Source organism: Saimiri boliviensis, chromosome 14 (genome assembly GCF_048565385.1).
Source record: "Saimiri boliviensis isolate mSaiBol1 chromosome 14, mSaiBol1.pri, whole genome shotgun sequence".
Lineage (NCBI taxonomy): Eukaryota > Metazoa > Chordata > Mammalia > Primates > Cebidae > Saimiri > Saimiri boliviensis.
The window spans coordinates 14168746-14196229 of NC_133462.1; the positions used below are offsets into that span (position 1 = coordinate 14168746).

General features: G+C 51.3%; 1 protein-coding gene across 3 annotated transcripts; it reads left to right on the forward strand.

Moving 5' to 3' along the window:
- Positions 1-2128: 2128 nt before the first annotated feature.
- PHLDB3 (pleckstrin homology like domain family B member 3) lies at positions 2129-27484 on the forward strand. 3 transcript variants are annotated; one of them, XM_010332480.3, is made up of 16 exons: positions 2129-2220; positions 2814-3043; positions 4692-4868; positions 5071-5208; positions 9563-9691; positions 10168-10335; positions 11812-11922; positions 12071-12154; positions 12453-12566; positions 19671-19770; positions 19922-20012; positions 20096-20183; positions 20385-20441; positions 23320-23536; positions 24423-24508; positions 27044-27484. In XM_010332480.3, exons 2-16 carry the CDS (start codon positions 2828-2830, stop codon positions 27176-27178), a joined length of 1911 nt encoding a protein of 636 aa, XP_010330782.1. In that variant the 5' UTR covers positions 2129-2220; positions 2814-2827; the 3' UTR covers positions 27179-27484. The 3 variants fall into 3 exon arrangements, with proteins under 3 accessions (XP_010330782.1, XP_074242383.1, XP_074242384.1); XM_074386282.1 differs by lacking the exon at positions 20385-20441; XM_074386283.1 differs by lacking the exon at positions 5071-5208.

A 27484-nucleotide genomic window follows, 5' to 3' on the forward strand; every position in this document is an offset into this window, starting at 1 on the left:
TTTTTTTTTTTTTGAGGCAGAGTCTTGCTCCGGTGCCCAGGCTGGAGTATAATGATACGATTTCGGCTCACTGCAACCTCCGCGTTCAGCCTCCTGAGTAGCTGGGATTACAGGCGCATGCCACCACGCCCGGCTAATTTTTGTATTTTTAGTAGAGACAGGATTTCACCATGTTGGTCAGGCTGGTCTCGAACTCCTGACCTCATGATCCTCCCACCTTGGCCTCCCAAAGTACTGGGATTACAGGTGTAACTCACAAGATAAAAAACAAACACGGATATCTGAGGCAGGTCTTCTCCTCACCTTGGATTAGAACACTGGCTTGCTTTCGAGCCACTTCCCACTTAGCCCTGGAGTAAGGTTCTTCAGTTTTCTTATCTGTAAAACAGAAGTAATAATAACAGGGTGTTGTGGTGCTCTGATGAGTCATACGTGTGTGAGTGCTTGGCATTTTGCCTATCAGTGTTCACCAGTGAAGTTATCATTTGGAAGTACCCCAAAAGGGTACTTCCTGGCTTGGAGTGACAGTAGACACAATGGTTAAGAACATGGACTTTGAATCCAGCGATCCGAGTTTAAAATTTTTAATTAAAAAAAAAATATGGACTTTCGGAGAGTGAAACCTGCATTTTACCATTTATAACGTGTAGACCTTGGCTATATTTTTCTTTTGAGACAGGATCTTAACTCTGTTGTCCTGGCTGGAGTGCAGTGGCGCATTCAAGGCTCACTGCAGACTCAACCTCCTGTGTTCAAGAGATCCTCCTACCTCAGCTTCTGGAGAAGCTGAGATTATAGGTGGGCACCACCACGCATGGCTAGTTTTTGTTTTGTTTGTTTGTTTGTTTTGTGTGTGTGTGTGTTTTGTTTTTTGTTTTTGTTTTTTTTTTTGAGTCTCACTCTGTTGCCAGGCTGGAGTGCAGTGGTGCAATCTCACCTCACTGCAACCTCTGCCTCCTGGGTTTAAGTGATTCTCCTGCCTCAGCCACCTGAATAGCTGGGATTACAGGTGTCTGCCAATACACTTAGCTAATTTTTGCATTTTTAGTAGAGACAGGGTTTCATCATGTTGGCCAGGATGGTCTCTATCTCCTGTCCTTGTGATCCACCCGCCTTGGCCTCCCAAAGTGCTAGGATTACAGGCATGAGCCACCGCATCCAGCCTAATTTTTGTGTTTTTAGTAGAGATCGGGTTTCTCCATGTTGCCCAGGCTGGTCTTGAACTCCTGTCCTCCAATAATTCACCTGCCTCAGCTCCCAAAGTGCTGGGATTACAGGTGTGAGCCTCTGTGCCCAGCCAATCTTGGGTGCATTTGTCCTCCTCAGCTTGTTTCCCCAAGTAAAAAATGGAGATAGTAGGCCAGGCAGGGTGGCTCACGCCTGTAATGTCAACACTTTGGGAGGCCGAGGCAGGCAGATTGCTTGAGCCCAGGAGTTGAAGACCACCCTGGGCAACATGAAGAAACCCAGTCTCTACTAAAAAAAAAAAAAAAGAAAGAAAAAAAAAAAAGGAATGGAGGTAGTAATCACTTTCTTGCTGGGTGGCTTGCAGGGTGAAATTAAATGACCGTGTATAAAGTGTTCAGCACAGCTCTTGACTTCTAATCATCCCTTTTCATATACCAGTTATTTTCCTGTTTTTGCCCAGAGAGGAAAGGGTCTGGCTGAGACCTTTAACCTCTGCCCTCCACCCCATAGCAAAATTGGGGGAGGGGGTGGCCGTACACTTCCCTCAGTCTGGGCAGGTCTCCGACTTAATTCAGGGCACCCCTTCCCCTTGTCCAGCTCCCCAAACCGGTCAGGGCCCTTCTAAAGGGCTCATTAGAGGGGAGAGGTCCGAATCTCCATTCCTGCCTTCCTTTCTGAACTCCCAGGGACTGGACATTAGAGAGGCGCCCATACAGGGGTGGCCAAGACTCCTGGCCCTCCAGGGGGCCGGAATGGGGGGCTGGAGTGAGATTGGGAGGTCGGGATGCTGAGTTCCACGAGGGTGGGACCGGTGGGGCCGGGATGGCCGGATGCCTAGGCCGCGGGTGGGGCAAGCCCGTCGCTCCCTCCTCCCTCGGGAGCTGTTGGACCTGTTGTCCCCCCTCCACTTCCGGGCTGCTGGGGAGGGGGACGGGGCGGCCTCTCTCTCCTCCCTCTTCCTCTGCCACCTGTCTCATAGGCAGAAGCGGCTGTGCCCAGCGCGCAGAGAGGAGCGCGCCGAAGCCTGAGCTGGTGAGGGGGCTGAGGCTGTGGGGAGGCGGGGGCTGGACTTTGGAATCTCAAGGACTCCGACTCCTGGCTTGTCCAGATGAGGGGAGCCTGGGAGCCCCGATTCCTGGATTCCTGGGTGAGGCGGCATGGGCGCTGTTCCCCTGCACAGTGGGATCGGGACTAAACCTACGGGGCTCCGGGGAGGACGCGGCGGGAGCCGAACTGCCGAGTCCGGGAGGGAAAAGATGGGTCGCTCTAAGAGAGTCCAAGAGATTGTGGGGGGCTCCTGGGAGGGTACAAGGCCTGACACCTGGAGAGGACGGAGGGGAGGCGGGGTCGAAGGGGCCAGTAGGGGGCGTGCTACGACCCCGGACTCAAATTCCTGTCGCCTTGGAGCCATCAAGCCCCGCCTCTGGAAACTTCAGGACTTGCCTCCGCAGCCCTCAGTTCCATCCTTTGAACTCTTAGGCCCCGCCTCCTGGGGGGAGGAGGCTCCGCGCCCCGCCGCAGACGCACGCGGCACTCGGGCCTCCTAGGCCCCGGCCCCGCCCCCGCCAGGCCCCGCCCCGCCAGGGCCCCGCCCACCAGAACTACTGGTCCCGCCCACCTCGCAGGAGCCCGGGCGGCCATGGGGACGCGGAGCAGCCCCGAGGAGGGGACTCCGCCGCCGCCAGTCCTGGAGCGCGATGTGGAGGTCCAGCACCAGGGCCATCCCGAGGAGTCCCGGGAACAGGAGGGGCCCGACGTCCTGGAGGAGCCTTCGAGCCGCGGAGGAGCTGAGCGGGAGGCGGAGGAAGAAGAAGAAGTGGGGGAAGGCAGCAGCACCGAGAGCAGCCGCGACGCGGTGAGGGGCCCGAGGGCGGCCGCGGGGGGGGCCTGGACCGACGGGGACCCAAATAGGTGGCCGGGCAGGTAGACAGGTAGAGGGAAACCGGAAAGGCAGACCGCCGGAGACAGGGCGAGAGACCCAGTGACAGCAGACGCTACTGAGACACAGACACCGGGACACGGAGCCAGAGAGGCAGAGACGCGGAGAAACCAGATAGACAGAGCCACGGGGAGGCCCCAAGAACGGAGATGCACCCAAACGGGCGACAGACAGAGACGGGTATAGAGGACCCAGATAGGTGGCTCAGGCCTGTAACCTCAGCACTTGGGGAGGCCGAGGGGAGGATCGCTTGAGCCGCCCAGGAGTTCGAGACAAGTCTGGGCAACATAGTAAATCCCCGTCTCTACAAAAAATGCAAAAATTGTCCAGGCGCAGCGCCGCGTGCCTGTAATCCTAGCTACTTGGGAGGCTGAGGCAGAAGGATGCTTGAGCCCAGGAGTTGGAGGCTGCAGTGTGCTATGATTGCACCACTGTACCACAGCCTAGGACAGAGCAAAATCTATCCCTAAAAATGACAGAGGGAGACCAGATAGACAGAGACTCAGAGACAGAGGGACCCAGAGACAGGAGAGACTACTGAACAGAGAGAACCAAACGAGTAAGAGTTGCAGAGAGATCAAGAAACCAGACAGAAGCCCAGAAACATGGAGACTGAGAGACAAAGACCCAAAAGAGATAGAGACACAGTGAGAACGGAGAACAGAGTCAGAGAGGGGAATAGAGTCAGAGGGAAACCTAGAAATAAATGGCAGAGATGCTCAGAGAAACAAATAGAGACAAACCTCGAGAGAGGGAGATACTTCTAGGGAGAAAGATCTAGTGATTCAGAGTTAGCAGGACAGATACTGAGTCCGTGAGATGGGGAGGGGTGGAGAGAGAGACAGGGAGACAGATCCAGGCACTAGGCGAAAGTGACGCCAAGACAGTAGGACCTGGATAGAGAAAAAGAAACACCTTTCGTAAGTTGGCTTTGTATCCCCCCACCTCCCATACGGTACTGCAAGCCTCTGTGGTCGATGTGGTCGGGTGGTCACTGGACTTGCACCCTCCCCCACTCCGACCCTAAATACAAGAGGCTGAGGCTGGGCGCCGGGACTCACGCCTGTAATCCCAGCACTTTGGGAAGCCGAGGAGAGAGAATCGCCTGAGTCTAGGAGTTTGAGACCAGGCTGGGCAACATAGCATGACCCCGTCTCTACTAAAATAAATAAATGAATGAATAAATAAAGAGGTTGCCGTGGTGGTGAGCGCCTGTAGTCACAGCTGCTCAGGAGGCTGAAGCAGGAGGATCACTTGAGTCCGGGAGGTCGATACTGCAGTGAGTCGTAATCACACCACTGCACTCCATCCAGTGAGACCCTATCTCAGGGCAAAAAGGAAAAAAAAAAAGAAAGAAAGAAAGAGAAAGAAAGAAGGAAGGAAAGAAAGAAAGAAAGAAAGAAAGAAAGAAAAAGAAAAAGAAAAGAGCCTGCGACAGATTATGGGAGTAGTGTTTGTGTTAGGTGGACTGAGACTTGCTGAGGGGGATGTGGGTGGGGATCAGACCTACTTTGATATTGCAAGGGGCGAGGCATCTCCACTTACCACGCCCCCTCAACTTCAGCCCGAGGCTACGCCTCCGAAGGTAGCCACAACCCCCGCATCCACCTCTTTGGGGGAAGGGGTGCGAGGGGCGGCGCGGCGTTTGCGAGGACAGCAGCTGGAGGCATTGACTCGTGTGGCCCTGATGGAGCAGCGAGTGAAGGAGCTGCAGCGCCAGAGGAAGGAGCTGAAGATCGAGGTGAGGCTGCGGACCCCTTGGGAAGCCTGGCCCCAACTCAAAGGGAACCCACAAGGCCGGACTCCTAGGCCCCCCGCTCGGAGCCTCCCTACAAATCCAGGTCCCTGGAGTTCGTCCTCCCTTCAAATCCAGTAGTTCAGGCCCTGGGCTTCTTCCTTGAACCCAGGCGCCGGAGCCCCCAGCCCTTGCATTCTCTCTGCAGATGGAGGTGGAGGTGGCCCTGTTGCGAGGCGAGCTGGCTGGTGAGCGAGTGGCTGCTCGCCGGGAGGAGGAGCAGCTGCGGGAGCTGCTGGGGCAGCAGGCGGCCTCGGAGCGGGGTGGCCGCCCGCAGCGGGAACAGGTCTGTTTGGCTCAGTAGGTCGTCATCTGCAGTCTCATTCCTGGTCCGTGGATGTCGATGGTGTGCTCCTAGCCATCTGCTTCCCGGGGTTGTCCCTATTCCCCAAAGGAAGACATTTGGGCTCCCGAGAGAGTGAGGGGTTGATGCCCCTCCTGTTTTTCCTCTGACCTCACTGGACGTGATTTTTGGGGCTCTTCCTTTGTCCTCTGTCCGTTTGCTATTTAAATGTGCGTTTGTGAAAACTTCCAAACCGGTCGGGCGTGGTAGCTCATGCCTGTCTTGGTAGCAGTTTTGGAGGCTGAGGCAGGTGGATTGCCTGAACCGAAGAGTTCGAGACCAGCCTGGCCAACATGGCAAAACCCTGTCTCTGCTAAAAATACAAAAATTAGCTGGTATGATGGTGGGGTCCTGTAATCCCAGCTACGTAGGAGGCCGAGGCAGAAGAATCACTTGAACCGGGAGGTGGAGGTTGCAGTGAGCCAAGATTGCACCATTGCACTCCAGCCTGGGCAACAAGAGTGAGACTCTGCCTCAAAAAAAGAAAGAAAGAAAAAATTTCCAAACCCACAATAGTGAGGTAGCTCCCATGATGTCCTGTGCCCACCAGCTTCAGCAATGATTAATATTCTACCATTCTTTTTTTTTTTGCGACAGAGTTTCACTCTTGTCACCCACGCTGGAGTGCAGTGGTGTGATCTTGGCTCATTGCAACCTCCACCTCCTAGGTTCAAGCAATTCTTTGGCCTCAGCCTCCCAAATAGCTGGACTTAACAGAAGCCTGCCAGTGTCCCTGGCTAATTTTTTGTATCTTTAGTAGAGACAGGGTTTTGCTATGTTGGGCAGGCTGGTCTCCAACTCCTGACCTCAGGTGATCCACCAACCTGGGCCTCCCAAAGTGCTGGGATTACAGGCATGAGCCCCTGTGCCCTGCCAATATTTTTCTATTCTTGTTTCATATCTCCAATTTCTTCCCATCCCTAGTTTTAAAAGCCAATCCCAGACATCATATGGCCCGTACATATCTTTAGAGTGTATCATTGACAGATAGAAAATCTTTTTGGCTGGGCGAGATGGCTCACACCTGTAATCCCAGTACTTTGGTGGGGGCCAAGGTGGGAGGATCTCTTGAGTCAAGAGTATGAGACCAGCCTGGCAACATAATGAGACACCATTTCTGTGAAAAATAAAAATACAAAAATTAACCGGGCGTGGTGGCATGCGCTTGTGATCCCAGTACTCAGAAGAGTGAGGTGGGAGGATCAGTTGCACCCAGAAGTAGAGGCTGCAGTGAGCTATGATCATGACACTGCACTTCAACCTGGGTGACAGAGCAAGACCTTGTCTCAATAATAATAATAATAATAATAATAATAATTTCTTAGTATCGTCTTATTGCTGGTTAGTTTTTATGTTTCCCAGATAGTCTCAAAACACCAGTTAACAGGTGGCTTGTGGCTGGGCGTGGTGGTTCACGCCTGTAATCCAAGCACTTTGGAGGCCAAGGCAGGCTGATCACCTGAGGTCGGGAGTTCAAGACCAGTCTGACTAACATGGTGAAACCCTGTCTTTAAAAAAAAAAGAAAGAAAACACAAACAAACAAACAAACAAAAAACCAGGTGGCTTGTTTGAATGAAGTCCCCAAAGGCCAGTGTGGTTGGTTCCTATGTCTTACCTATTATTTCATCTCTGGTGGTTCTGACCCCCTGTGTCTTCCCCATACCGTTTATTGGAAAAACCCAGTCTTCTGTTCACAGGCAGAGCATGGCTGATTGCATACCTGTGGCGCCCCGAACATGCCCCTGTTTCTGCAAGCAGGTGTTGGTTAGAGGGAGAGGTTGGATCGTATTCAGAACTGCTTTAGTGCTTCCTGAGCCAGTGTCAGGAAACTCATCTCTGGTGGTTGTCCAGACTTCATGAGGTCACCCCGATCTCTTCTTAAGAATCTTTTGGCAGGCGTGGTGGCTCACGCCTGTAATCTCAGTACTTTGGAAGGCCAAAGCCGGTGGATCACCTGAGGTCAGGAGTTCGATCGAGGCCAGCCTGGTCAACATGATGAAACCCTGTATCTACTAAAAATACAAAAAATTAGCCTAGTGTGGTGGTGGGCACCTGTAATCCCAGCTACTCGGGAGATTGAAGCAGGAGAATTGCTTGAACCCAGGAGGCAGAGGTTGCAGTGAGCTGAGATCCTGCCACTGCACCCAGCCTGGGCAACAAGAGCAAAACTCTATCTCACAAAAAAGACTATTTTATCTGAAGATTCTAATGTCCATATCAGTGGTCATTGCTTAGGTCGGTTATCATTATAGGTTGGAAAATGGTGACTCGTGATTTTGTCAGTTTTTTTCTTTGCAAATATCTTGTTTGTTGGCATTTCCTGGGGCTGGGTCCTGGGCCGTCATTTATCCTCAAAGATCATCTATTTCTCCCAGGCCTTCTCTTCTAAGAGAGAAATGTGCCCTTCTTCCTAGGGTACTGGCTACTAAATACTCCTCTCTCACCCAGATCCAGAAATCCCAGTCATAGCCCCTCCTTCCTCATAACCAACAATCCAGGCCCCCAGCCCCTCCTCCCTCAGACCCAGGAGTCCAGGCCCCCAGCCCCTCCTCCCTCAGACCCAGGAGTCCAGGCCCCCAGCCCCTCCTCCCTCTGGTCCAGGAGTCTGGCTGCTTCTCCTTCACCATATCCAAAGCTGACCTCAGCAACTCCCTTCTCCACACTGTTTGTCTTGCTGTCCCTTTGATCACCAGGCCAGAGTCCTGGACTTTGCGCTGGACACCTCCCTGCCTCTCACCTCCAAGCCCTCTGCCGCCACGTCCTGTCCTTTCTGCTTCCTAACCCTCCCTGTCTAGTCCATCTCTCTTCAGCTCCACTGCCCAGGCTCCAACTTAGGTCTCATCTTCACCGCTTGGAGGACTCCAGAGGGAGCTGCTCTCCACCCCTCTAACCCATCTCCCAGAGGGACGATTCCTAGGTTCTACTCCCTCCTTTCAGTCCTTCTGTGGCTCCCATATCCCCAGGCTGACCAAACCCACCATGAGCTGGCCGAGCTGGCCTTCCCACTGTCCTCTCCCAGCACGTTCTTCCCACTACCACATCCCCTTCCACTCTGGCTGGAGTTTGTCCCCCAGACTTCCTTTACTTTTCAGCTTTCATGCATTTGTGCCATGCTGTTTCCTCTGCCCAGAATGCCCTTCTGGCTCCTTTTATTTTCCCAGATCTAAATGCTCCCTGATTTTTTTTTTTTTTTTTTTCTTTTTAGACAGGGTCTTGCTCTGTCACCCAGGCTGGTGCGCGGTAGTGCTATCACTGCAGCCTCAACCTCTGGTAGACATTGTTCTTCATTCTGGGTTCCCACAGTCTCTGGGTTTTACTGCCCCGATCTTTCCAACTGGCTGTGTTCCCACCTGGAGGGCAGGGCCCAGATACAGTCCACTTCTGCATCCCCATATCACAGAGCATGAATAGGTTTTGCATTCATTCCTTCTCTTTTCTTTTCTTTCTTTTTCTTTCTCCTTCCTTTCTCTCTTTCTCTTTCTTTCTTTCCCCTTCCTTCTTCCCTCCCTCTCTCTCTCCCTTCCCTCCTTCCTTCCTTTCTTTCCTTCTTTCTTCTCTTTTTCCTTTCTTTCTTTCTCTTTTCTTTTCTTTCAAGACAGGGTCTCCCTCTGTCACCTGGACTGGGGTAGTGATGGAAACACAGCTCACTGCAGCCTCGACCTCCCTGGCTCAAGCAATCCAGCCTCCCAAGTAGCTGGAACTACAGGCATGCGGTAACACACCCCACAAATTTTTTTTTTTTTTGGAGACAGAATCTCGCTCTGTCTCCCGGGTTTAAGCAATTCTTCTGCTTCAGCCTTTTGAGTAGCTGGGATTACAGGCGCCTGCCACCATGCCTGGCTAATTTTTGTATTTTTAGTAGAGACGGGGTTTCACCATGTTGGTCAGGATGGTCTCGAACTCCTGATCTCGTGATCTGCCCACCTCAGCCTCCCAAAGAGCTGGGATTACAGGCTTGAGCCACTGCGCCTGGCCAGCCCTAATTTTTAAAATTTTTTGTAGAGATGGGCTCTCCCTGTGTTGCTCAGGCTGATCTCAAACTCCTGGGCTCAGGAGATCCTCCCACCTTAGCCTCCCAAAGTGCTGAAATGTTAGGTGTGAGCCACCACACCTGGCCTCATTCATTTCTTTAAAATCTTGGCACTGACTGGGAGGGAGGCCTGCACAGGGATGAATCAGATAGATGAAGTCCCTGCCTTTGCAGCGCTGATACCCCAGGCAGGCTCTGAGATGTGGCTGGCCTCTGTTTCCCTCTCTACGATCAAGCTGAGGCTGAGGACCTGATTGTTCTTTCAGGAACAGAGGCGGCTGAGCCAGGAACGGGATCGCCTAGAAGGTCTTCGCCAGAGACTCCGTGAGGCCCAGGGACAGCTTGACTCACAGCCGGAGGACCAGCGCGAGCGGCTTCTGCAGGGTGTGCAGGAGGTAATGACCCTCTGGGTTGTTTTTTTTTTTGTTTTTTTTTTTTTTTGAGATGGAGTCTTGCTCCATTGCCCAGGCTGGAGTGTAGTGACATTATCTTGGCTCACTGCAACCTTCGCCTCCCAGGTTCAAGCAATTCTCCCACCTTAGCCTCCCGAGTAGCTGGGACTACAGGTGCACACCACCACACCCAGCTAATTTTTGGAATTTTAGTGGAGACGGGGTGTCACTGTGTTGGCTAGGCTGGTCTCGAACTCGTGACAGGTGATCCATCCACCTCGGCTTCCCAAAGTGCTGGGATTATAGGCGTGAGCCACAGCGCCCAGCTGGCCCTTTGGTTCTTAGCCCCTTCCTCCCCCAGGATCCAGGAGTCCAGGTCGTCAGTCACCTTCCTCAGACCAGGAGTCCCAGCCCCAGCCCACTACTCTCTGGGGTCCTAGAGACCCAGGTCTCCAGCCTTTTTGCGTTCTGATCAATAGATGAGGGAACAGCTGGATGTGGCCCAACGTGCCTATGAGGACCTAGAGTTCCAGCAACTGGAGCGGGAGAGCCGGCAGGAGGAGGAGGAGGAGGATCGGGACAGCCCTGGGCCCCAAGTGCCAGACCCCAAGGTCCAGGAACTTCAGGCCAGCATGGCGCAGCACAGAGTGAGTCAACCCCGCAGCGCTGCCTCCCTTGCTGCTCTTGTCTCCCCTGCTCTGTCTGCCCTTTTCTCTGTCTTTGCTTCCTGCCTGTCATGTTCTCCTGAATAGTAACAACAAGCGCTGATACTGATGAAACATTTATTAATGTCAGACATGGTCTTGAATGTTTCATGTGTATTTCCTCATTGAATCCTTACAACAAACCTATGAGGCAAGTCCTATTACATTTTTTTTCCATGTTATAAATGAAGAAACTGAAGGTCAAGGTGCTTAAGTAATCTTTTCCAAGCTTCCTTAGTTGGTAAGGGGATAGAGCCAGGATTTTTTTTTTTCTTTTGAGATAGAGTCTCATTCTGTCATCCAGGCTGGAGTACCATGACATGCTTACAGCTCACTGCAGCCTCGACCTCCTGTGCTTAAGTGATCCTCCCACCTCGGCCTCTCGAGTAGCTAGGACTGCAGGTGCGAGTCCCCACACCTGGATACTGTTTGCAGTTTTAGTAGAGACAGGGTTTCACCTGCTCTCAAACTCTTGGGCTCAAGCAATCCTCCCACATTGGCCTCTCAAGGACCTGGGATTACAGGCATGAGCCACTGTGCCTTGCCACGGCCAGGATTTGAACAAACTTGGTTTTCACCACCAAATTCTTTGCCTCTATTCCAAATAGATGCTCCACCAGATCCTTCCTGGGAGCTTCACATTCACGGAGTTTCCCAAAGTCGTGGATTAGAAAGCTCTTCTATGGGCCGGGCGGGGTGGCTGATGCCTGTAATCTCAGCACTTTGGGAGGCTGAGGCTGGCGGATCACCTGAGGTTGGGAGTTTGAGACCAGACTGACCAACATGGAGAAACCCCGTCTCTACTAAAAATACAAAAAAAAAAAAAAAAAAAAAAAAAAAATTAGCCGAGTGTGGTGGCGCATGCCTGTAATCCCAGCTGCTTGGGAGGCTGACGCAGGAGAATCGCTTGAACTGGGAGGCGGAGGTTGTGGTGAGTGGAGATCACGCCATTGCACTCCAGCCTGGGAAACAAGAGCGAGACTGTCTCAAAAAAGCAAAAAGAAAGCTCTTCTGTGGGTCTCCTTTTCCCACCTGTTTCTGGATCTTTTTCCTGTCCCGCTGGCTTTGTCTCGGGTTGTCTCTATCTGTCTCTGTTCTATTTCTGTCTTTCCTTTTCCCTGAGTCTTTGTCTACCTCTCTGTCTTTCGAGGTCTGTCTTGGTCGGTGTTCTTTCTGCCCGTCCCTGTCTCTTCATCCTCCCCAGCCCTCCCCAGATCTCTTCTGGACCCTCAAAAGGGAGGAGGGTTCAGGGAGCTGAATGCTGGGTCCCCAGCCCTGTACACTCCGATCCCGTGGTCTCCGGGAGGGGCTGGCGCAAACTCCAGCCCTCCAGGCAGATGTGGTTCTGTGGGAGGGTGGCCTGCAGAGCCAGCTGGGGCCTTGGCAGCTGAGTAACCGGCACAGAGGGGTGCTCTGCAGCGCCGGATCCGGGTCCTAGAAGAGCAGCTCAAGACACTGGGGGAGCAGATGGCAGCCGAGAGCCGGGGACTGAGCCGGAAGAAGGAGGAGGCCCTTCAGGCCCTGTCACAGGTGAGCTCCCTGGCACCTGTCCCACCGTCCCCACTTGCCCCAGGGCATCCCATCACCTCCCTGCACCCCAGATGTCTCCTGACATTTGGGAAAGCAGCTGGGACAGCCCATTCTGACTTTGACAGTAGCTGTCCATATCTTCCACTAGGAACGCAGCCGGCTGCTCGAGCTCAGTCGTGTTCAGGGAACACCTGGTGGGGACTTCTGTGAGCCCAACCCAGCCCTCACTAAGGTATGGGGATTTTTATATGCCTGTCCGCCCTTCCTCCCTCAGACCTGAAAGTGCAGGACACTAGCTCCTTCCTCCCTCAGACCCAGGGGTCCAGGCCCCAGCCCCTCCTCAGGGAACCAGCAGTCTCTGCCCACAGCTCTATGCTGGGAGGCTGGACACTGAGGACCACATTCCAGCTCTCCTTAGGTTTTCTTTCTGAGTAATGGGTGGCACTAGAGGCACAGGCCAGAGCATGTGGGAACTGGCGGTTGCTGTGGGTCCCTTCTGTTCCCATGAACCTTCACCCCCTCTCCTACAGCTGCTGTTCACCCAGAAGACAGATCACCAGCTGCTGGTGCTCCAGGACCCCGCGGCCCACACCGCTGCCACCTCTACCTCTTCCTGCCTCTTCTCTGTCCACAGCTCCCTGCAGGTGCCTCCCCCACTGCCTCTGTTTCCCTGTGTGTCTTATTGGTCAGTGGGGAGGGAGGGGCCAAGAGCAGAGTCCCTGAACTAGGGCCTCCAGAACGTCCACTCTGATTTTCTGTATGGGGGTGCGGCATAGGGAAGGTTGGCCAAGGGATGTTCCTATGACTCCAGCTTTATTATTGTCTTTTTCTGTGTAACACCCACCCCTGCCCTGGCGAAATAGAAACATGTGCACCCAGAAGTAGATATTTAAAAGCAACCAAACAACATACATTCATAAGAAGGTCTCCCTGTCTCAGAAGTAATGCAGCTATTTCTGTTTTGAGAATCCTTCTAGACTTCCTTAAAACTGGGAGGCCCAGCTCTTTCATAGTTACAACAGATGCTGGGTGCAGTGGCTCATGCCTGTAATCCCAGGAGTTTAGGAGGCCAAGATGGGCAGATGACCTGAGGTCAGGAGTTCGAGACTTGCCTGGCCAACATGATGAAACCCTGTCTCTACTAAAATACAAAAACTAGCCAGGTGTGGTGGTGGGCACCTGTAATCCCAGCTACTTGGGAGGCTGAGGCAGGAGTATTGCTTGAACCAGGGAGTCGAAAGTTGCAGTGACCCAAGATTGCAGCATTGCACTCCAGGCTGGGCGACACAGCAAGACTCCATCTCAAAAAAAAAAAAAAAAAAAAAAAAAGATATATTTTGAACATATTTATGGAGTACATGTGATATTACATACATAGAATGCGTAATAATCAAGTCATAGTATTTGGAAGTATTGATCATTTCTATGTGTTGAGAACATTTCAAGTTCTCTTCTAGCTTTTTTTTTTTTTTTTTTTTCTCATATAGTCTCACTCTGTTGCATAGGCTGGAGTGCAATGGTGCGATCACAGCTCACTGCAGCCTCAACCTCCCAGGCTCAGGTGACCCTCCCTGAGTAGCTGGGACCACAGGCATGCACCGCCACACACAGCTGATTTTTGAAGTTACTTTTATAGAGATGGGGGTCTCCCTATGTTGCCCAGGCTGGTTTTGAATCCCTGGGCTCAAGTGGTCCCCTCGCCTTAGCCTCCCAAATTGCTGGGATTACAGGCATAAGTCACCACACGTGGGCCCAATTTCTTTTTTTTTTTTGAGATGGAGTTTCGCTCTTGTTACCCAGGCTGGAGTGCAATGGCGCGATCTTGGCTTACTGCAACCTCCGCCTCCTGGGTTCAAGTAATTCTCCTGCCTCAGCCTCCTGAGTAGCTGGGATTACAGGCACGAGCCACCATGCCCAGCTGATTTTTTGTATTTTTAGTAGAGACGGGGTTTCACCATGTTGACCAGGATGGTCTCGATCTCTTGACCTCGTGATCCACCCGTCTCGGCCTCCCAAAGTGCTGGGATTACAGGCGTGAGCCACCGCGCCCAGCAGGCCCAATTTCTTACTTTTTTGTGGAGATAGGGTCTCACTGGCTTTTGTTTATTTTTTTGAGACAGAGTTTCACTTTTGTTGCCCAGGCTGGAGTGCAATGCCACGATCTCAGCTCACTGCAATCTCTACCTACTGGGTTCAAGCGATTTTCCAGCCTCTGCCCCGCAAGTAGCTGGAATTTCAGGTGTGCGCCACCACACCTGGCTAATTTTTGTATTTTTAGTAGAGATGGGGTTTTGTCATGTTAGCCAGGCTGGTTTTGAACTCCTGACCTCAGGTGATCTTCCCACCTCGGCCACCTAAAGTGCTGGGATTACAGGTGTGAGCCACAGTGCCTGGCCTCCTAGAGCCTATGTTCTTAATCACTCTGGGCCTCACAGTTCACACAGAGTGTGACTCTGTCTTTAAATAAATAAATAAATAAATAAATAAAAGAATAACTGTGTGGCTAGGTGTGGCAGCTCATGCTTGCAATCCAGCACTTTGGGAGGCTGCTGAGGTGGGTGGATCACTTGAGGTCAGGAGTTCAAGACTAGCCTGGCAAACTTGGTGAAACCCCCTCTCTACTAAAAATACAAAAAATTAGCTGGGCATGGTGGTGCATGCCTGTAATCCCAGTTACTTAGGAGGCTGAGGCAGGAGAATAGCTTGAACTCAGGATATGGAGGTTGCAGTGAGCCATGATCACACCACTGCATGCCAGCCTGGGCAACAAAAAAACTTGCTATTTACTAATCAATATTAATACTAATTTTAAAGCACTTAACATAGGTCAGGATCTGTTCTAAACCATTTTATCACTTTGAACCTTACGCAATTGCTATTGTTTGGCGGCAAGAAACAGTCATATACTGGCAATTTCCCCTGTCTCAACTTAATATATAAAATTTCATTTTTTTGTTGTGAAGAACCCCCACAAACAGGTTCCATTATTATTTGGGTGAAGGGTTAGCAGATGCTCTTCTGTATGGGAAATTAACTTTCTAGCTGCTTCCCCTGGAAACCTGATGTAGGTAGGTGTCAGCTGTGTTGCCAGGCAACATGACTTAGGATAGCAGTCACCCTTATTAGTAAATTGCATAGCTGTAAATACTTGGGTGGGAAAATTCCTCTGGGGTTGTCAGCTGAGTTGTTGGTGCCTGCGCACACGAGGCTTCTAAGTCCAGATGTACCCTGTACCCACGAATGTGGCTCTTGTTGCTTAGCTCCTGCATCTCACCTGGAGGCCACGTGCTTCTACATGCACTGTGTGAGGTCACTCCTTTAATCCTTGCAACACCCCAGGAAGGGTGGTGGGCTGTTACCCACTTTACAGCGAGGAAACCTAGTTCGAGAAGAGAAATGACTTGCCTACGTCACAGACCCAGCAAGTGGCAGAGCTGGGATTTGAACCCAAGCCGGCCTGTTTCTATGGCCTGCTGATGGCTTATGCAGTTCCTGCAAACGTAAGTGCTGGGGTCTGCCCTGCCCACTTGTTTCCTCAGTGCCAAGTATCTGAGATCTCCCAGCTAGGAAGTGCTGGGAATGTGGCTGGAAGGAAGGAGTCAGGTAAAGTGCAGGGATTTGGGCCTCAGTTTCCACTTTGTGAAGTGGAGCTAACATTTCTCAACTCCCACGGTTTTTATTTTTAATTTTTTAATTTTTTTTTTTTTTTTTTGAGACGGAGTTTCGCCCTTGTTACCCAGGCTGGAGTGCAATGGCGCGATCTCGGCTCACCGCAACCTCCGCCTCCTGGGCTCAGGCAATTCTCCTGCCTCAGCCTCCTGAGTAGCTGGGATTACAGGCACGTGCCACCATGCCCAGCTAATTTTTTGCACTTTTAGTAGAGACGGGGTTTCACCATGTTGACCAGGATGGTCTCGATCTCTTGACCTCGTGATCCACCCGCCTCGGCCTCCCAAAGTGCTGGGATTACAGGCTTGAGCCACCGCGCCCGGCCAATTTTTTAATTTTTGAGACAGAGTCTCGCTCTGTCACCCAGGCTAGAGTGGAGTGTAATGGTGAGATCTCAGCTCACTGCAGCCTCCAACTCCCAGGCTCAAGCGATTCTCCTGCCTGAGCCCACCAAGTAGCTGGGATTACAGGCACGTGCCACTACACTCAGCTAAACTGTATATTCTTTTTAGACATGGGTTTCGCTATATTGCCCAGGCTGGTCTCAAATTCCTGAGCTCAAGTGACCTGCCTTGGTCTCCCCAAGTGTTGGGATTCCAGGCGTGAGCCTTCATGCCTGGCCCATTATTTTCTTACTCATGATTCTTCTTAGCCCCTAAATAGTCCTAAATTTATTACCTAATGTCAGGGCCATTCTCTTATATAATCACAGTTCAAGGATCGATTTCAGGAAACTAATGCTGAGACAATACTATTAGAATCCACAGACCTTATTTATATTTTGTCAGTTGTTCCACTGATTTTTTTTCTTTTTATTTATTTATTTATTATTATTATTTTTAATAAAGATGGGGTTTCACCATGTTGGTCAGGCTGGTCTTGAACTCCTGACCTCAGGTGATCCACCCACCTTGGCCTCCAAAGTGCTTGGATTACAGGCCTGAGCCACCACGCCCGGCCTGTATTTTTCTTTTTTTCTTTTTCTTTTTTCTTTTTTTTTGAGATGGAGTCTTGCTCTGTTGCTCAGGCTGGAGTGCAGTGATGTGGTCTCAGCTCGCTGCAACCTGCCTCCTGGGTTCAAGTGATTCTCCTGCCTCAGCCTCCCGGGTAGCTGGAATTACAGGTGCCTGCCACCACGCCCAGCTAATTTTTGTATTTTTAGTAGAGATGGGCTTTCACCATGTTGGCCAGGCTGGTCTCAAACTCTTGACCTGAGGTGATCCGCCTGCCTCAGCCTCCCAGAGTGCTGGAATTACAGGCATGAGCCACTGTTTCCAGCCCCACCAGTGTTTTTTTCTAGCAAAAAATTCACAAAAACCTCCCCCTCCACCTTTTTTGCTTCTGGCCCAGGAACACTGGTTGCATTTAGTTGTCATGTTTATTTGTTTTTAAAAAGTTAACATTCTCCTCGTTCAAAATGCACATGGTGTGGGAGGATATTTAGAGAAGACTCTGTGGCTCTTGTTACCCCTCCTACGCTGTTCACTTCCTGAGGGCCACCCGGGTTACCAATTTCCCATGTGTTCTCTGGAGATATTCTGTGTTGACACAGCTAGTCACGTACATACGTTCCCCCTCTTTTTATGCATACCTACTGTACTGTTCTGTGTTTGCTTTTTCGAGATGGAGTGTCCCTCTGTCGCCAGGCTGGAGTGCAGTGCCGCTCACTGAAATCTCTGCCTCCCAGGTTCAAGTGATTTCCCTGCCTCAGTTTCCTGAGTAGCTGGGACTACAGGCATGCACCACCATGCCTGGCTAAATTTTTTTTTGTAATTTAGTAGAGAGATACAGGGTTTCACTGTGTTGGCCAGCTGGTCTCGAACTCCTGACCTCCTGTACTTGCTTTTTAAAAAAAAAACTTAAAGAGACAGGATCTCACTGTTGCCCAGGCTGGAGTGCAGTGAGTGGCATGATCATGGCTCACTGCAGCCTCAACCTCCTGGGCTCAAGTGATCCTCCCACCTCAGCTTCCTGAGTAGCTGGGACCACAGGTGCACACCACCACACCTGGCCTTGCTATTCTCTTGGATATTATGTTCTGTTTTTTCTTTTTTGGATATTATGGTCTATCTGGATGTGGGATGCATCTTCCTCTCGTTCTACACTGCAGAATTATCCATGGAGTTAGCTGGGCATGGTGACTCATGCCTGTAATCTCAGCACTTTGGGAGGCTGAGGCAGGTGGATCATTTGGGGTCAGGATTTCAAAACCAGCCTGGCCAATATGGTGAAACCCCATCTCTACTAAAAATACAAAAATTAGCCTGGTGTGGTGGCACGCGCTTTCAATCCCAGCTACTCAGGAGGCTGAGGCAGGAGAATCACTTGAACCCAGGAGGCAGAGGTTGCAGTGAGCCAAGATGGTGTTATTGCATTCCAGCCTGGGGGACAGAGCAAGACTCCATCTCCAAAAAAATTGTCTGTGGAGTGCATAAGCCATGGTTCATTTATCTCGTCCCTTCTGATGGGCACTGAGGTGGTCTCCAGGCTTTTGCTAGCACAAATGGCACCGCAGGGAATGACCTTGAACTCAGATCACTTTGCATGTGTATGAGTGTATCCATCAGCTGAATTCCTAGAAGTAGAATTGGGGCTCCATGGTTTATGCATTTGTCATTCTGATTTTTTTTTTAAAAAGCCAAGTTGTTTTCTGTAAAGCTTGTTCCAGTAGAATACCCCCAGTATCGTGTGAAGGCATCTGGGTTTCCTACATAGCCACCAGCATAGTGGGTTTTTTTATTATATTTATTTATTTATTTATTTGAAACAGGCTCTCGCTCTGTCACCCAGACTGGAGTGCAGTGGCACAATCTCAGCTCACTGCAACCTTGACCTCCTGGGTTCAAGCTATCCTCCCAGGTCAGCCTCCACAGTAGCTGAGACTACAGGCACACGCCACCATGCCCGGCTAATTTTTATGTTTTTTGTAGAGACAGAATTTCACCAAGATGCCCAGGCTGGTCTTCAACTCCTGGGCTCCAGCAATTTGCCTGCCTCAGCCTCTCAAAGTGCTGGTGTTATAGGTGTGAGCCACTGCGCCTGGCCACAGTGGGGTTTTTTTTTTTTTTTAGACAGAGTCTCGCTTGCTCTGTCACCCAGCCTGCATTGCTTGCTCTGCCCCCTGGATTCAAGCAATTCTCCTGCTTCAGCCTCCTAAGTAGCTGGGATTACAGGCACATGCCACCACACCTGGCTAACTTTTGTATTTTTAGTAGAGATGGGGTTTCACCATGTTGGCCTGGCTGGCTTCGAACACCTGACCTCAATTTATCCACCCACCTTGGCCTCCCAAAGTGTTGAGATTACAGGCATGAGCCACCATGCCCAGCCCACAGTGGGATTTTTAAAGAGTTTTATTGAGGCATAATTCACGTCCCAAATAATCCATTCCTTTAAAATGTACAATTCTAGTCTTTTAGTATATTCAAAGTTGTGCAAACATTACTGCAATCAATTTTAGAACATTTTCATTAACCCCGCCCCCCCCAAAAAAAAAAAACCCTGCATCCCTCCTGGGCATGATGGCTCCTACCCATAATCCCAGCATGTTGGGAGGCTGAGGCAGGTAGATCACTTGAGGTCGGGAGTTCGAGACCAAACTGATCAGCATGGAGAAACCCTGTGTCTACCAAAAATACAAAACTAGCCAGGCATGGTGGCACATGCCTGTAATCCCAGCTACTTGGGGGGCTGAGGCAGGAGAATCACTTGAACCTGAGAGGCAGAGGTTGCGGTGAGCTGAGATCGTGCCATTGCACTCCAGCCTGGGCAACAAGAGTGAAACTCCATCTACCAAAAAAAAAGAAAAGAAAAAGAAATCCTGCATCCGGTAGCCTCTCCATCCCCCATCAACTCCATTCCTGGCAACCTCGATTCTACGTCCCATCTCTATGTTCATTTGCCTGTTCTGGATGTTTCCTCTAAATGGGATCATACCCTTATGAGGTCTTTCATTCAGCACATGTTGACGGCAGCTTTTTGGTTTGTGCTGATTGGGTGGTGGTTTCGTGGGGCAGTGCTCTGACTTATGGTGGAGATCAAGCATTTTTCCTAAGTGCATGGGCCTTTTGTGTTTTCAGGGCTCCATTGGCCTCCAGAGGACCGGAAGCCTGCCCCGAAGAAGGGGAGAGAGGGCGAGCCAGAGAGGATCCCCCCGACCCCTGTCCTTCCATTGTACTGGTGAGGGTCACCCTGTTCCCATTTCCCCCGCGGCAGCACCCATCCCTCGGTAGAGGATGGAGGAAAGCCGCACCTGTGCCTGCAAGGGGAGAAGTGGGGGGGTTCAGGCCTGGGTGTATCCAGCCTCCTAACCTAGACCCCTCTACCCTAGAATCCCTGGAGGCCTCAGCTCTCCCACCAGCAGTGGGGGACTCCAGCAGATACCCCCTCTACCAGCTGCTGAACTGTGGCCATGGGAATAGGTGAGTTGTCAGAGGGAATCGGGGGACATGGAAGAAGAGGCCCAGCCACTGTAACCCACCCCGTCCGTGTTCCCTCCTCCTAGCTGTGGGGCCATCCACCCAGACATTGCCCACATGGAGCGGCTCCTGCAGCAGGCGGTGGCGGAGAGGGAGCGGCTGCTCAAGGCCCGGGTGAGAGCTCAGGCCAGCCTCTTAGGAACAGGAGACTGCCCCAGACCCGGGAGACCCCGAGCCCCTCCTCCCTCAGACCCGGGAGTCCAGGCCTCCAGCCAGCCCCTCCACCCTCAGAACAGGGAACCTAGGACATTCTCTGCCCCGCCCATCATCTTACGGGCTGGCATCCTCATTGAGTGCTTCGTCCTGAATCTACAGGAAGGGACAAGAAGGGGCACAGAAGGTTCCTCAGGCCCTGCTGTTCCTGCCATCACGGTCAGTCCCACTCTGCCCTCACCACCGCCTCTCCTGCTGTTTCTCCCATCTCACCCTTTCCTCTCCTCCAGTGCCACAGAAAAGTGTCCTGGGCGTGACAAGGGAAAGGGAATGACAGAGGGCCAGTTCCTGGTCCCATGAGCTGATGATGGTCATCTCTATGTGGATGGATCACTTGAGGTTGGGAGTTCGAGACCAGCCCAACCAACACGAAGAAATCTCATCTCTGCTAAAAATACAAAATTAGCTGGGTGTGGTGGTGCATGCCTGTAATCCCAGCTACTTGGGAGGCTGAGACAAGAGAAGTGCTTGAACCTGGGAGGCGGAGGTTGCGGCAAGCCAACATCCTACTATTGCACTCTGGGCAAGAAGAACAAAACTTTGTTGTCTCAAAACAAAAGAAGCACTGGGTTGGGTGCCTTGGCTGATGCCTGTAATCTCAGCACTTTGGGAAGCCGAGGCAGGTGGATCACTTGATGCCAGGAGATCAAGGCCAGCATGACGAAACCCCGTCTCTACTAAAAACACAAAAATTAGCCAAGCATGGTGGCATATAGCTGTAATCCCAGTTACCCGAGAAGCTGAGGCAGGAGAATTGCTTGAACCTGGAGGCAGAGGTTACAATGAGCCGAGATCCTACCCTGCACTCCAGCCTGGGCAACAGAGTGAGACTCTGTATCAAAAAAAAAAAAGAAAAGAAAAAGAAAAAGAATTTCTCCTCCTCTGCTGTTGCGCCTGACTTGTAGTGTCATCATTTTTATTTATTTATTTATTTTTACGACAGAGTCTTGCTCTGTTGCCTAGACTGGAGTGCAGTGGCATGATCTCAGCTCACTGCAACCTCCGCCTCCCAGGTTCAAATGATTCTCTGCTTCAGCCTCTCGAGTAGCTGGGATTATGGGCACCTGCCCCCATGCCTGGCTAATTTTTTTTTTTTTTTTTTTTTTTTTAGTAGAGACAGGATTTCACCATCTCGGCCAGGCTTGTCTTGAACTCCTGACCTCGTGATCCACCTGCCTCAGCCCTCCCAAAAGTGCTGGGATTACAGGCGTGAGACACTGCGCCTGGCAGCGTCATCATGTATTAAACAGTCCCCTGCTGTGTGCTGGGTCCCCTGCCCTATACACCTGCTTCTTTTATATACATGAGCAGGTGTGTCTCTGGGCTTCACACCTAGAAGAGGAATCTCTGAGCAGAAGACCCTGAGGGCAGTCAGCTCATCCTTGAAACATCCCCAGAGGAGGGTGCTGTGATAACACCGGTGTTTTAGCACAGGGAACTGAGGCCCCCCTAGGGGCAGGAGTTCCCTGGAGGTGACACAGCCGGGAAGCAGTGGACAAGGCCATCCTCCTCTCCTCCTAGATTGGGGCCCAGCTCCCCTACATCCTAGTTTGGTGACCTTGGAGAGTCACCTCTTCTTAAAGCCTCAGTTTCTTGATCTGTCTAGTGGGGACATTAATGGCTTGTTTTGAAGAAGAAACGAGGTAATCCCAGTGACGGTTTGGCATACTGCCTGATACAGAGAGGGAGCTTCCCCACAAGGTGGTGATCCTTGGTCTTCCTGCATGGATTTGATGAGATCACAGGCCCAGAGGGTGCTCTTGAAACCCGGCCTTTCCCTCCCTGCAGTCCTCCGCCCTACTCCTCATTTTCCCACCTCACTCTCTTCTCTCCAACCAGTCAATCTCATCTCTGTTTCTCATCCCTTCTTGTTCTGGCTTTGCTTCAGTTTTCTCTCTTTCTTCCCTTTTTTTTTTGAGACACGATCTCCCTTTGTCACCCAGGCTGGAGTGCAGTGGTGTGATCGCGGCTCACTGCAGCCTCCACCTCCTGGGCTCAAGCGATCCTCCCACCTCAGCCTCCCAATTACCTGGGATCCTTAGGCACATACCACCACTCCTGGCTAATTTTTGTATTTTTTGTAGAGATGGAGTTTCACCATGTTGTCCCAGGCTGGTCTGAAACTTCTGGGCTTAAGCAATCCTCCTGCCTTAGCCTCCCAGTGTCCTGGGATTACAGGCGTGAGCCACCACGCCCATCCTGCTTGAGTTTTCTAACTCCTTGACGTGCAAAGTGTGGCTGGTGGAGTGGCAGCATCAGGGCCCACCTGGGAGCTTGTCACACATGCAGAACCTCACCCCCCACCCCAGACCCCACCCTGAAATGACTGAATCAGAGTCTGCATTTTAACATTTTGTTTTTTCTTTTTCGAGACGGAGTCTCGCTTTGTAGCCCAGGCTGGAGTGCAATGGCGCAATCTCGGCTCACTGTAACCTCTGCCTCCCGGGTCCAAGCGATTCTCCCACCTCAGCGCCCTGAGTAGCTGGGATTACAGGGGCGCACCACCATGCCCCACTGATTTTTTGTATTTTCAGTAGAGACAGGGTTTCACTGTGTGACCCAGGATGATCTCGATCTCCTGACCTCATGATCCATCCACCTCGGCCTCCCAAAGTGCTGGGATTACAGGCATGAGCCACCGTGCCCGGCCTCTTAATTTCTTTTGATAGGCCTCTGATGTTTCAGGGTGAGCTCAAGGGTCAGAAATACCTGGACTTGTGTCCCAGTTCTGCTGCCTAGAAGCTCTGTGTGACCTTGGGTGCATTACATCATCTCTCTGTACCTCAGTTTGCTCATGTGTAAAATGGGGCTCACTGCCATGAAGTGTCAAGGAGCTGATGTCTATAAAGCCCTGGGCAGAGCGTCACAGTCAATCAGTGTAGCCGCTGCATTCATCAGATGGTCATTGTTAATATTACCCTCTAAAGGCTGCAGCGGACCTTACACTCAAGCTGCTGTGACTCGCTCCCCTCGAGGGGCTCCAGGCTGTAGAATCCCCTACCCCTCCCATCAGCTACCCCGTCTCTTTGCTCCCCAGGCCCCGCCTACCCCACCACACCCTCCGGGCCCTCGCATCTTGGATCTCCGGCAGCATCTGGAGGGATGGGGCCACAACCCGGAGAACTGCCCACACGTGCAGGTGTCTGGGGGCTGCTGCCGCGGACCCCTGGTGAAGATGGGTGGCCGCATCAAGACCTGGAGGAAGCGATGGTTCTGCTTTGACCGCCAAGCCCGCCGCTTGGCCTACTATGCGGGTAAGCCCAGCCTGGCCACCATGGGCCCCGGGACACTGGAATTCCACTCTGGAAGCCCCTTCCCTACAGACAGCAGAAGTTCACGTCCCTGGCTCCTGCTTTCCGTACAACCTAGGAGTCCTGGCTCCCAGCTCCCTCTGCCCTCCAGACCCTGGGGTCTAGATCCCCAGTCTCTCTTGAAGCTACCCAGAATTCAAACCTCCAGTCTACCCCAGGGACGCCGATAACAGTTTAGTAGAATACAAGCTTCCCAGTCCCCATGTTCCTAAGACACCCATGAGTCTGAACCTGCGCTGTCAGCTGCCCCCAACCCCGCAAAGGTCAGAAGTCCTGGGTCCTTGTTCTCCTTCTCTAGGAGAATCAATTATTCTAACCCTCTCCTCGGACACTTGTATGGCCTGAAATCCTCCCCAACCTATATGACCATCTGAGGTGACCACCTCTACCTGGTGACTCCTGGCTCTGTCAGCTCTGGCTGTGTGACTTGTGCCCAGTGACTTAACCTCTCTGAGTCGTGGTTTCCACACCTGTGAAATGGAGATAAATGTACTTATCCCTCCAAGAGAGTTTTGAGGGGGCAGAGATGATACCTAGAAAGTACTTGAAGACGCTGTGAGTTCCTTCCCTTCTCAGAGACCAAGGCATTCAGGGCCTAGGATTCCAGCTCCACAGACCCCACTCCCCAGTGGTGTCCAGTTTCTGTACCCAATCTCCCATTCAGCATTACCATTCACTCACCTCCCAACCTTTAGGGACCTTCAGACTCCTGTCACTGTGTTCCTTACCCCAAATCCAGTCTCAGGACTTAGGGCCAATGACCCTCACCTCGACACACACAGACACACCTTTCTCACTGGCTCTCTCTTTCTCTTCCCTCCCCTACCAGACAAGGGGGAGACCAAGCTCAAAGGTGTCATCTACTTCCAGGCCATTGAGGAAGTCTATTACGACCACTTACGCTGTGCCTTCAAGGTGAAGCCCTTCGGTGTCCCCCTGCCCTCCCAGTTGGAGACCCAGTTGGAGTCAAGCCTTATCTAGTCCCTGGCTCGTCCTGGGGAAAGCCACTCACAGCTACTCCTGTCAGGATACTCCCAGGAGTACCTGTTTCTTGCAGAGAAGACAAACAGGTCACCAGACTGCAGGGACCAAAAATTAAGAGACTAGACTCTGGCTTTCACCCACTGTTACTGGCCTTTTTTTTTTTTTTTTTTTTTTTTAAGATGGAGTCTTACTCCGTTGTCCAGGCTGGAGTGAAGTGGCACTATCCCGGCTCACTGCAACCTCCGCCTCCTGGGTTCAAGCAATTCTCCTGCCTCAGTCTCCTGAGTAGCTAGGATTACAGGCATGCCATCACACCTGGCTAATTTTTGTATTTTTAGTAGAGACAGCGTTTCACTATGTTTCACGACTAGGCTGGTCTTGAACTCCTGACCTCATGAGCCACCCGCCTCAGCCTCCCAAAGTGCTGGGATTATAGGTGTGAGCCACCACACCTGCCTGTCACTGTTAATTTTCTTGGAGCAAAAGTATTAGAGCTAAAATGTGGCAAACTATGATGTCAAGCTGGGAATAAATGAATGAAGAGGTCAGAGCAAGGGTGGGGTAGCCTGGGAGCATCTAAAGGAGATGGTCTCCTTTAGACCTGGTACGGGGGCTCATCTCTGTAATCCCAACATTTTGGGAGACCGAGATGGGAGAATCGCTTGAGGCCAGGAGTTTGAGACCAGCCTGGTCAACATAGCAAGTTTAAAAAAAAACTTTTTTTTTTTTTTAAAAAAAGTTTTTAACTGGGCGTGGTGACTCATGCCTGGAATCCCAGCACTTTGGGAGGCTGAGGCAGGTGGAGCACCTGAGGTCAGGAGTTCGAGACCAGCCTGACCAACATGGTGAAACCCCATCTCTACTGAAAATACAAAAATTGGCTGGGTGTGGTGGTGCACGCCTGAAATCCCAGCTATCTGGGAGGCTGAGGCAGGAGAATTGCTTGAACCTGGGAAGCAGAGGTTGCAGTTAGCTGAGATCATACCACCTCACTCCAGTGTGGGCAGCAGAGTTAAACTGTGTCTCAAAAAAAAAAAAAAAAAAAAAAAAATATATATATATATATATATATATATATATATATATTTTTTTTTTTTGAGACAGAGTTTCACTCTTGTTACCCAGGCTGGAGTGCAATGGCGCAATCTCGGCTCACCGCAACCTCCGCCTCCTGGGTTCAGGCAATTCTCCTGCCTCAGCCTCCTGAGTAGCTGGGATTACAGGCACATGCCACCATGTCCAGCTAATTTTTTGTACTTTTAGTAGAGACGGGGTTTCACCATGTTGACCAGGATGGTCTCGATCTCTCGACCTCGTGATCCACCCGCCTCGGCCTCCCAAAGTGCTGGGATTACAGGCTTGAGCCACCGCGCCCAGCCTTTTTTTTTTTTTTTTTAAATAGATAAAGGAGAGATTGTTACTTGGCTTCTGCCAACAGTTGCCAAGTAGGAGTGGCCCCATCATGTTGTCTTGTATTTATTTTCCCCTAGAGAATTCAGGAACTGAAACTTGTATAAAAGCACAGTGCCAAAAATTTAGATGTTGGCAACCGATACAATATTTAGAAAGCTCTATGGAGAGTAACTAAACTGGCTTTTTAGCAATTAGGTTGGAACCTCAGCTATGTGACATCAGGAAAGTGACTTCTTTAGCCTTAGTTTTCTTTCTTTCTTTCTTTTTTTTTTTTTTTGGAGAGAGGGTCTCACTCTGTTGCCCAGGCTGGAGTACAGTGGCACAATCATAGCTCACTGCAGTCTCTGTCTCTCAGACTCAAGCAGCCCTCCTGCCTCAGCCTCCAGAGTAGCTAGAACTATACGTGCATGCCACCATACCTAATTTTTTTTGGCGGGGGGGGGGGTATTTTTTGTAGAGATGGGGTCTCCCTGTGTTGCCCGGGATGGTCTCGAACTCCTGAGCTCAAGCAATCCATCAGCTTTAACTTCCCAAAGTGCTGGGATTGCGGGCGTGAGCAACCCAGCCTGACCAGCCTTAGTTTTCTCATGTGTAGAATGGGCACATGTCAACCCATTCCATCAGGGCTAAAAACAGATAATGGACATAAGGGATTTACTCAATTTGGGATTGGCAAGTGGGTTCTCAATAACAGGTTCGAGACACTAATTTTCCCCAGGTACAAGCGGACCTAGATTTTGGGGAGATGGAATTTTAATGCCTATATTTCTAACGTAGGAGAACGTAGACTGAGAGAAGGTGCCATAAGTCCTACTTTTAAATTTCTCTCGCTCCTAATTTGCCAATAGTGCTCTACATATGTTAATTTTAAGCACTTGCCTGTGTTAATTCGTGTAATCCTTATAACCCAGTGAGGTAGGTGGCATCATTTGGGAAGACAGGGAAACTGACATTCAGATTCTTAAGTACCTTGTCCAGTGCTACACAGACTATAATTAGCAAGGCTGGGTTCGCACTTTTGCCTTAATTATCCTCACTTTCTGCTTATTCCAGAGCCCCAGCCCCCGCCTGACATTCTGCGTCAAAACCTACGAACGCCTTTTCTACATGGTGGCTCCTAGCCCCGAAGCCATGCGTATTTGGATGGACGTCATCGTGACAGCCGCGGATGAAAACCACGCCCCCTGAGTGGCCCCGCCCTATTCGGGGGGAAGTCCCTTCGAGGCTCCACCCCCGCCGCACGCGCGGGGGCGTTCCTAGGCCTCGCCCACTGCCGACAAACTTGGGCCCGCCCCTTTGGAACTCTCCCGGGAATTCCGCGGGCTCTGCAGCTCGGCTGGTCTGAGCTGCTGCGTTCCGGGTTGCAGGTGCCCTGCCCCCGACGGGATCGCCAGCCCCTGAGGCCCTGCCTGAGGCAGGAGGAAGACTGCAGGGGCGGGAAGGAACTATTTATTGGTTCTCCTGTGATACCGAATTAAATACGGAGGAAGAACA